The following is an 11,700-nucleotide window of genomic DNA, read 5'->3' as shown; positions in this document are numbered from 1 at the left end:
TATCCATTTATTTATCGGGTTTTCCAGCAATGGTCTTTCAGCTAACTATGACTCATATTTCTTAGTCAGAATTAGATCATTTCCATGAAACTTACTATAAATTCCTCACAGAGACACAGAACATTTTTGGAATTTTAATCTGGAGTTCTCATTTCTCTTATTTCTAATTCCAATAAGATTATATTCCATAAAATTTGAACATATAACCTTTTTTAGAGAATAATGCCACATCGCATTATGTATAGGCTATAATAAGTTTTATTTTTCTCTGTGTGTGTAAAACGCTTGCAAAACTTTTAATTGATTTTGTAAGGATCTAAGTATGGAATCACACACTTTATTAATCTGTCCACTGTTAAGTACATGTATTTATATGTTTGTCTGCAACACGATCAATGTCAGCGTGTTCTCTAAACAGTGTTTCTAGGAAATGCAATTTCCAGAGAATCATATAGGGTTTTCCCAGGGAATGTGTGCAGTGTATATAAGAGGTGGTTGAGACCCAACATTCACAGTTTGTATTGAAGGTTTCTAAGGAGAAGGTTAGTCTATAATCATGGCGGATAATACAGATGTAATTGTTAATCCTAAAGAGGACATAGTTGATCCATGGACTGTTCAAAGTTCATCTGATAAAGGAGTGGACTATGAGAAATTAATCGGTAAGTCTTGTTTTATTTGAATTAATTTAAACTGAAAACTCACTTGAGGTCACAATTTTTATCTGATTTAAAAAAAAAACATTTTAAAATATCACCGTTCCTCCATAATGAAGGTTGAGTTCAAATGGTCGCTCCTTCTACGCAAATAGTAAAAAAGTATGTAATACTAAGGTCACAATTTTTGTCCGATATTGATGAAACTTAAAATATATGTTTATGTCACAAAAATCTCAGTTCCTTCCGATATTCGCGCATTTCAGAACACAACTTCCTGGATTATAGCCTCTGATTGTACGAAAAGTCGCGGTCTTTTTTTTTTTTTTTTTTTTTTTTGCTTGTTCTCTATCCATCTCTTGCAAAATGTGGGCATATTTTGCATGACAACCACTGGTCTATTTAGTAAATGTAGGTTTCAATTTTATAAAATTTTTTATAGAGAAGTTTGGAAGTATGAGAATTAGCGATGACCTCATAAAACGAATGGAGAGGGTTACAGGAAAACCAGTCCATCATTTTATCAGAAGAGGAATCTTTTTCTCTCACAGGTAAAATCAAATGTTTTAATATCAATTTTCACATTTATCAAAAAATACAGGTGTATATGAGATAATGGAATCAAAAAGTGTGCACAATTTGGAATCTAGAAGTGTCAAGATTTATGTTGTGAACTTTAGCTTTATAGTGGGCTTCAAATTTCTATTTGTCTGATGCGTGCCTGTATGGATGTGACAAAAAAAAAAAAAAAAAAAAAAAAAATGTAGTCCCCACATATATGAATCAGTATGCACAAAAAGAATATAAATCCAATCTATTCCTCGAGAAAAAGAGAAAATAAAAGATATTTGACATTATGCATAATGTACTTTCTACAGGCTAGACAAGTACACCAATTGTTATAGCCTGCTGCAGTTATTTTTAGAATAAAGACTAACAATATATTCCTGGAGAAAATGAAACTCAACATGTCCTTAGTTACAATTGTTAAAAATTATATAGGACCAAGGTCACCGAACCGATTAATATTTTTTATAATAAAGACTGAGAATATATTTTTTTAGAGAAAATGAAAAACTAAATATGTCCTTAGTTACAATTGTTAAACATTATATAGGACCATGGTCACCGAACCGATTAATATTTTTTATAATAAAGACTGAGAATATATTTTTTTTTAGAGAAAATGAAACTAAATATGTCCTTAGTTACTAATGTTTGGAGAAAACGAAACTAAATATGTTCTTAGTTACAAATGTTTGGATACATTCAATAATTACCAAATCAATTTACCTTAAATGAGAGAACTGAGCTTTAACATTCACTCAACCCACTTAGGGCCATTTGGGGACTAACATTAACTATATTACGTTAATTTGCATGCCAATATATTGGGCAGTTCTCTGTAGTGGGACGAGAGAGAAATAGAGAGAGAGATAGAGGGAGCGAGAGAGAGAGAGAGAGATGGGTTTAACATCTGTTCAACACAATCAGGTCATTTCGGAACATTGTTGAACCTTGGGAACCCTCTAACGACAAAACTTATCATTTGATCTGTATGAATGAATTGCTAGGACGATTTAGCTGTTGCCTGGCAATCCATCTTTCTAAGGAATAGTGATGGCTTTTTATACGCCCACATTTTCATGTGGACGTATTATGCCGTCGCCCCTGTCCGTCCGGACGTCCGTCCGTCCACAATTGTTTGTGGACTCTCTACAGGTCACAATTCTTATCCGATTTCGACGAAACTTGAAATATAGGTTTATCCCCAAAAGATCTCGGCTGCTTTCGATATTGGCATGTGTCGGATCGAAACTTCATGGATTATGGCCCCTGTTTGTACGAAAAATCACGTTTTTAGCTTGTGGACCCTATAGAGGTCACAATTTTTATCCGATTTTGTTGAAACTTGAAATGTAAGTTTATAACCCAAAGATCTCAGTTCCTTTCGATATTTGCGCATATCGGACAGTAACTTCCTGAATTATGGCCCCTGATTGTACGAAAAATCACGTTTTTAGCTTGTGGACCCTATAGAAGTCATAATTTTTATCCGATTTAAAAATCCGTTCTATTATATCACCGTTACACCCTAAGGATGACTGAGTTCGAATTTCGTGAAAATCGGCCCAAAATTGACAGACAAAATGGCCGCCGTTCGTTCCCAAATAGCGTAAGAATATGGTATATCTAGGTTGTGGACCCTATAGGGGTCACAATTTTTATCCGATTTTGTTGAAACTTGAAATGTAAGTTTATAACCCAAAGATCTCGGTTCCTTTCGATATTCGCGCATATCGGACCGTAATTTCCTGAATTATGGCCCCTGATTGTACGAAAAATCACGTTTTTAGCTTGTGGACCCTATAGAAGTCATAATTTTTATCCGATTTAAAAAAAACGTATTATTATATCACCGTTACACCCTAGGGACGACTGAATTCGAATTTCGTGAAAATCGGCCCAAAATTGACAGACAAAATGGCCGCCGTTCGTTCTCAAATAGCGTAAGAAAATGGTATATCAAGGTTGTGGACCCTATAGAGGTCACAGTTTTTATCGGATTTTGTTGAAACTTGAAATGTAAGTTTATAACCCAAAGATCTCGGTTCCTTTCAATATTTGACCATATCGGACCGTAACTTCCTGAATTATGGCCCCTGATTGTACGAAAAATCATGTTTTTAGCTTGTGGACCCATTAGAGGTCATAATTTTTATCCGATTTAAAAAACCGTATTATTATATTACCGTTCCACCCTATGGACAGTTGAGTTTGAATTTTGTGAAAATCGCCCCAAAATTGACAGACAAAATGGCCGCCGTTTGTTCTCAAATAGCGTAAAAATATGGTATATCAAGGTTGTGGACCCTATAGAGGTAACAATTTTTATCCGATTTTGTTGAAACTTGAAATGTAAGTTTATAACACAAAGATCTCAGTTCCTTTTGATATATGCGCATATCAAATTGTAATTTCCTGAATTATGGCCCTTGATTGTAGGAAAAATCACTTTCTTGTTAGCTTGTTCTCTATCCACCTCTCGAAAATGTGGGCGTATCCTGCCTGGCAGCCGCTGGTTCAGGACAAGAGATAGAAATGGGGTTTAACATTAACTCAACATAATTTATAAGGTCACATCAGATCACTTTGGCGTGAAAGATCCCTTGGTAGATGGAATTCAGTATAAGAGTAGGTCATAGAGCCACTGTCCAGGCAAAATTTCCCTCATAGCACACTGTATGGCGTATGCCCGTCTTGACTAGCCCAGTAGGACGTTAAACTCAATTTCATTTCATTTTGTAGAGGCACCAAAATCGATCTGGTTTTCCAAAATTACTGAACAAGTCTCCTTCTTTATTGTTCATTGTACGACATGTTTGTTTGAAATAATAATAGTTTGTTATTGTTTGTGTTGTTTTTAGAGAACTAGAAATGATCTTGGAGAAGTATGAGAATAAACAGCCATTTTACCTGTACACTGGGAGAGGTCCATCTTCTGAAGCCATGCACTTGGGTCATTTAATTCCTTTTATATGTACACAGTAAGTAACAATCAATCAATACATTCCAATTTTCATTATGCAAACTTTTCAGACTGCGAAGTATGCCCGTCTTCAATTAGCCCAGGTAAGGTGCAGAAGAGTAGGACGTTAAACCCCATTTCATTTCATTTCATTTTCGATAAAGTGCCCTCCCTTCTGAAAAAATGCTCTCAAATTTTTAAAAGAGTTACCTCAAATACATACCCACGCCAATATCACCATATTCCCATTGCTCAAATGACAATATTGTACCATCTTTTCCTGCTGCTATTCCCTTGTTCCTTTAACCTGCTTAGATTCTTATTGCTGCTGATAGTTCATCATACTAGCCTCTTCTTATTCATAAATCATAAACAATTGATTGAGCTTATTATAGAACTTTATGTAGATACAGTAAATAATAATCATAACAGACAATATCCAGAACTATATAATAACTATAGAGTTATGTTCGACTAAAGAAGTATTAAACAATAAGTCTAAGTGTAGCCTGTTATCTGTATCGCTAACTTGTCTCCTTCATGGGATCACTTTCATATTTATATTCTTGAAGGTGTTACCCCTAGATACATACATTAGAATTAACATCATTAAGTCTTATTAGGCTACTTATTAAGAGGACTATGCTCTTAATGCTATATATATAGTAACTGTTGATGCCTGTTTTCTCTACCTGTAGTTCTTGGTTGTGGCTTATTATGTTCTTGTTCAGATCTTCAGGGCTTAATCATAATCCACCAACCAATTATCAAGGCATGGTATGCCAAGTACCAGAACCCCATATCTCCTATTCTCCTTCCCCTCAATTGCCACATGTTGGATTTGCCTACCCTTGCTCAGAGGTCCAAGTCCTCAAGAGACAATCCATTTCCAAAGGTAAATATGGTCCATGAAATTCAGTGTATAGCGACATACTAATGTTATATTCATATAGTAACCAAATTCAGACATTACCCTTTAAGGAATTTAGATTTTGTTTTGATAAACCCGTTTGCAGTTTATAAAGTTATGTTTCTTTTTCAATTTGTAGATGGCTACAGGAAACATTTGAGGTACCATTGGTAATACAGATGACAGATGACGAAAAATATTTGTGGAAAGATGACATAAAGGATCCTGATCAAACATATAAATTGGCTTACGAGAACGCTAAAGATATCATTGCATGTGGTTTTGATATGAATAAAACATTTATTTTCAGTGATATTGATTATATCAGGTAAGGATAGGACTGCTTATACAAAGCATCGATTTTAAGGCTTTATTTTAATACATTCTAAAAATATAACTTAAAAATATGAAATTATAGCTTTAATAATGCAGCACTAATATTTCCACATAGTTTTAAAGATGCATCCCTGCTTACAAACAGTGTGATTTGATGATATATATGGACGAAAACTAAATTATCTGTCAAAAGATGTTTGAAATCTACTTCAAAACATTTAAATCCGAAAACAACTACCTCATGCCGAGAGAATCTATTTTTTCAGTCTTGGTTATTGAGAGAGAGAATCCATTTCAGATTGTATTTGGTTTTAGTCGCTGTCTATTTACCATAAATATCGAAGCCTAAGTAAATTCATGGATTATCCAATGCCAACTTCTTAACCTCTGTTGAATTGCACACTTTCATCACACCACGAGGATGCCTTTTAGGGATGCCCTCACATTTTTGTCATGTGCGCGCCCCATGATATTTTTCAAGCAATCCAATATTTTTCTAGCACGATTGGGTACCTCTAACATATTGTACAATTTGATTTCAATAGTTCGCTTATGCGTAGGGGTATTTAGAAGTGGAAGGAATCCTAAGAACCCAGAGAAAACCCACGAGGTTGAGCAGGTGACTCTACAATACATATTTAATAGACATTTGACAGAAATCTAAATGCCAAAAAGTAATATACATCCATTTGTCCAAAACATCATTTTCATAAATATATATTTCCTTTAAATTTAAATGTATGTGTTTTTGTAGTGGATGTCCTGAATTTTACAAGAATATCTGTCGAATTGAAAAACATGTGACGTTCAATCAAGTCAAAGCCATATTTGGTTTTAATGAGAGTAGTAATATTGGGCAAGTGAGTTTCCCTGCTATACAAGCAGCACCTAGTTTCAGTTCATCTTTTCCACTTATATTTGGTGGACACACAAGGGTACCATGTCTTATACCTTGTGCTATAGATCAGGTAAAATATTCTTTAATTATTTCACACTTCTCTTCAATAGGGTTAGTTGACCAGTGATCTACGAGGGACATTGTCCCGAGACAGCCACGCTACAGCCTACTCTTTATTTCGAATTCCAACTGTCAAGGGTTCTTTGAGTTGGGTACCTCAGTTGTTTTGTCTATCCGGAATCACCGACAAGGGGAAACCACATCGGAATACCCGAGGAACTTTTTGGGCCATCACGAGACTCGCTAGTTATTCAGCCAGTGCCTTACTCGGTGAAACAAACATTTGTTAGTCCAAAATGATGAGATCGTTAAAACCCACATATATTTGTTAAGAAAGTGCAATAAAACTCATATCTTTGGACGCATATTGGTAAAAGTTGTACCAATTGCCATGATCTTGAATGTAAATATGGTATTTGCAGAGATAAATAAACTTGACAAAAATTAATATTAATAAGAACTGTTTTTGTAGTTTTCCATATTTAATCAATATATCTTCATTTTAGGATCCTTATTTCCGTTTGTGGTTTTTCATATTTAATTGACATTTCTTTATTTTTAGGATCCATATTTCCGTATGACCAGAGATGTTGCACCAAAACTGAAATTTTTGAAACCAGCTCTGCTACATTCCGTATTTTTCCCAGCTTTACAGGGTGCTAAGGGTAAAATGAGCTCAAGTGATCCAACATCTTCGATATTTCTAACTGACACCCAAAAAGAAATTGAAGATAAGGTAAGTGAGTGTTTCAATCTTTATTTTTATACGCCCACATTTTCATGTGGACGTATATTGTCGTCGCCCCTGTCCGTCCGTCCACAATTCGTGGACACTCTACAGGTCACAATTCTTATCCGATTTTGACGAAACTTGAAATAGAGGTTTATCTCTAAACGATCTTGGTTGCTTTTCATACTGGCGTGCCCCTGATTGTACGAAAAATCACGTTTTTAGCTTGTGGACCCTATAGGGGTCACAATTTTAATCCTATTTTGATGAAACTTGAAATGTAAGTTTATAACCCTACGATCTCAGTTCCTTTCGATATTCGCGCAGATCGGACCGTAACTTCCTGAGTTATGGCCCCTGATTGTACGAAAAATCGTAAAAATCAGACCAAAACTGCCGGACAAAATGGCCGCCCCATGTACACAATTAGCGTAAAAATGTGGTATATCAATGCTGTGGACCCTCTAAAGGTCACAATTTCTTCTGATTTTGATGAAACTTGAACTGTAAATTTATAACCCAAAGATCTTGGTTCCTGTCGATATCCGCGCATATCGGATCGTAACTTCTTGAATTATGGCCCATGATTAAACATAAATCACGTTTTTAGCTTGTGGTCCCTGTAGAGGTCACAATTTTTTCTGATTTAAAAGAAATGTGTGAATATATCACCATTACACACTAAGATCTTGGATCCTTTTCATAATCGCGGATACCCGAACTTAACTTTCTGGATTATGGTCCCTGATTGTTCGAAAGATGACATTTTTAGCTTGGGGATTCACATTTTTTTTTCCGATTTTAAAAACCGTTTAAATAGTTCACCATTCCACCATAATGAAGGTTGAATTCGAATTTCGGGAAAATCGAAATGAAACTGTCCAACCAATTGGCCGCTCTTTGTACGCAAAATTGTGTAAAGGTATGCAATACGAAGATTGTCGATCCTCTAGAGGTCACAATTATTATCCGATTCTGATGAAACTTAAAACATATCTTTATATCCCAAAGATCTCAGTCCCTTTTGATATTTGCGCATTTCAAACCATAAATTTCTCTTTCTGGATTATTGCCCCTGATTGTACAAAAACTGTTTGTTTTTAGCTTGTTCTCTATCCATCTCTTGCAAAATGTGGGCCGCTGGCAGCCGCTGGTTTCAGAAAACCAGCACTTTATTCAAGCATTATAGTCTACTGGTAGTTTAAGATTACATCAAACTCTATTTAAATCGTTTCAAGAAGATAGTCCAACTAGAGATTTTATGAAATCAAACATATTTGTGACATTGTTTTTAAACTAAGGATGCCTGTCCTAGTTCACCAAAATAGTGAACAACTATATAGGCAAAACAGTCTATGTTGACATTAATTGTGGGATGGTATTCTGGATGGCGTCCTAGATTTGGACGCCCCCCCCCCCCTTCCTATTCATAGCTTCTAGATCCGCTACTGGACATCATATACATGTTTTAGAAATGTTGTATAATAAATGTATTCTTTAGCCGATTAGATGAGGGTGACAACATTAATAGTAATTTATTTTCTTTACTTAGATAAATAAGTACGCTTATTCTGGTGGTGGAGCAACTCTTGAAGAACATAGGAAAAAAGGAGGTGACCTCGATACTGATGTATCATACCAATATTTACGTTTCTTCTTAGAAGATGATGCTAAATTAGAAAGACTTGGAAGGGTAAAGAAAACTATGGTTAAATTATGTCCAATTTTTATGTTATTTCCCTCGGGTACTGGATAATTGGGTAGTTTCATGCCTTGATCAGTCATGTGACGTCTTGTTCAAATAGGAGCCGCAGTGGCTCGCTAACCTGGAGGTTTAGGGTTTGATCCAGGTGTTTCCCAAGAAGATTCCTACCGATTTTCCGGCGTGGTTTCTCCTTGTCCGTGTAGGACAGAACGGAAAACCCGACAAGGAACAGTTTTAGTCGTCTGAATTGGACACAACAACAAATGTCCAGCGTACATGTTGGAGTGCACGTAAAAGAATCCTTGACGTTATTCAAATAACTGAATACTAATCCTTTCATTATGTCTATCTTACATGATAACGTATTCAATGACATGTTTTTTTTTGTTTTTTTTTATCATTTTAATTTTCTTACTTGACAGGAATATAAGGCAGGAACTTTAGCAACTGGTGACTTAAAGAAAGAGTTAATCGCAGTTCTACAGAAAATAGTAGGTGATCACCAAGCAAAGCGTGAAATGGTCACAAAAGAAACTGTGAAACAATATATGACACCTCGTCGTTTAAATTATACGTTTATATTATAAATACTAAATGAACATTTGCTTATGCCAGGTTTCCACTGTCGTGCGTTGCGTTACGATTAGATGGTCGTGCAAATACAATCGGATACGTTTTGATACCATCAACACGATTGCCACGACGGGCCTCAATGTATAATAAGACCAGATAGGATCACCAAGATTTCTCTATGATTAAAACCACGATTTCTATCGTAGCACGAGTCGTGATAGAAGAAACCTAGCATAATTATTAATTTCTATTGATGTTGTTAAACAAATATATATTTGGTGTTTTGATCTGTAAAACTGATAATGTTCTGTTATATTGTTAAAAAATATCTTTCAGAAATATCTTTCAGAAATATCTTATGAACAAAAAGTATCTTTCGTACATTGATCTGTATAATTGATGATAAGAATCTCATCAGTTTATTTACTGGACATAGATTTGAAATATTTTGTTATAGTTTTGTCTGTATTGTTAATATGTAATAATTTCAAGTTTTTACAAAGTATGTACTAAAAAGGGGAAGATTCTTAAAATACAAAATATCTGATAGGATATATAATATGAATGAATCAATTAATAAAGATATGGTCATGTCTGATTGAAAAGTCTGTCCTGCATAGTATTTATTAGCTTTGATGATGAAAAAATGTAAAATGGTAGATAACTGCAGATTTTTTCACTTTTAAGCCTTTTACCTTCGGTCGAAACACGTATTGGTTTCGTAATGGTTTTATTATTATTTTTTTTGCTGATATTGTTGGCCTCCGTGGAACTTAATATTAAATATTGGAAGTGTTTTACGAATGGGACAAAAATAATCTCAGATTCTCCATATCATCGCCCATCAGAGTTGTTGTAAATATTGAAACCATAATCTCAGATTCTCCATATCTTATGGTTTTCATTTTTGGATTCTTTGGAATAAACCTATCTGAAAAAAATCTTATGTAGAAATTTAAACTTTAAATTATTTTAAGATAAGGCAATACAATTTTGGTTCATTCACAAAGAATGTGATGGTGCAGGGGATGAGGTGATAGCGTGTATATTATACTGCAATTCGATTGGATGACCAATATACAAATTGGATATATGCAAATTGATGTTACTGGTCAGCCAATCGAATTGCAGTATTTCTTAAAATTTCGATTATATCTTAGTTTAAGTTTTCGTGAATAAGGGCCCAGACTTTTATTTTATAAAGATAAGGTGTAGGTGAAAGTTCGAGATCTGCTCCTTCGCCTTCCAGGTATTTCAGGTTCTGTCCCACCCACCCCCTAACATTCATCGAGCCCGTACGCATGTGAGCCCTGTTGATACAAATATGTAAGACGCTAAACCGCAATTCATTTCCTAAATATGAAAACCTAGTATATTCAGACAAAAAACATGACGACGCTGTACGCTGTACGTGCTAAGTTGCCATAAATGATTGATGTGCAGGCAGCTTCATCTCAGACCAAAATAGGAACTCCACATTAGACGTACAAGACAGCTTGAGCTTGTATCACTTAACAAAACAATTGTTTAAGATTAGATTTAATCAAAATTTAACAATTCCAAAATGATCAGTGACATAACAACATACAAAATAGAGAGGAATGGGTTTAACATCTTCTCAACGCTATCTAGGACATTTGTAATAATATAGGGTTTATTTTAGTTCTAGGGAGCGTGCTCTGTTTAATATATTGAAGTGGTTAAACAAATGGGCGACAACGAGAAATAGGCTATAAGTAGGTATTTTGCAAGATTCAAACTTCACGGCCTAATAGCTGACGTATCTATACTTTGTATATGAGAACGAGCGTCGGGGTAAATTTCCCTTTAGTTAGACATCATCCGGCGTTCCGAGCCGTACGCCTAACCGCCTCGGCTTAGAGGCCGGAATCCATACCTCATTCGGAGTTCCTAGGGGAACATCATACCCACAGCCCCCTCGACTTACGTGCCGAGGGAGATCATCTCGTAGGCTCAGAAAGAAGAGCGTAACACCGCAAAACTCAAGCTAGGGGATAGAGAACTTATATTTAGTTTATATTTAATACCATATAGCTGTGTGTGTAGTTTCCTTACATAACCATTGTATTATGGATGTTACAAATATATAAAAACCAACAAAGTGTTTCAGAGTCAATTGATCCCTGGAAATAGTTTTATACACAACGTGAAGTCAAAAGTTCCGAATTGATCATAGTGCCACATTACCGCTATTCGGTGCCGTGACGAAGGATAGTCACATCCGTCCCCGAAGTGTCACACATTTCGGAACTGACATGTGGTTCAATTTTATTTTCATAATT

General features: G+C 35.3%; 1 protein-coding gene across 1 annotated transcript; it reads left to right on the top strand.

The window, feature by feature from the left end:
* Positions 1-497: 497 nt before the first annotated feature.
* On the top strand, positions 498-11,520 carry LOC126820826 (tryptophan--tRNA ligase, cytoplasmic). Its single transcript, XM_050548959.2, has 8 exons — positions 498-662; positions 1,099-1,207; positions 4,085-4,204; positions 5,235-5,423; positions 6,186-6,399; positions 6,952-7,125; positions 8,672-8,812; positions 9,247-11,520. Exons 1-8 carry the CDS (start codon positions 557-559, stop codon positions 9,409-9,411), a joined length of 1,218 nt encoding a protein of 405 aa, XP_050404916.1. The 5' UTR covers positions 498-556; the 3' UTR covers positions 9,412-11,520.
* The last annotated feature ends 180 nt before the right edge of the window (positions 11,521-11,700 follow it).

This window comes from Patella vulgata, chromosome 5 (assembly GCF_932274485.2).
Source record: "Patella vulgata chromosome 5, xgPatVulg1.2, whole genome shotgun sequence".
NCBI classification, from domain to species: Eukaryota; Metazoa; Mollusca; class Gastropoda; family Patellidae; genus Patella; species Patella vulgata.
Note: the sequence above shows the minus strand (reverse complement) of the source record. Positions and strands in the feature narration are given on the sequence as shown.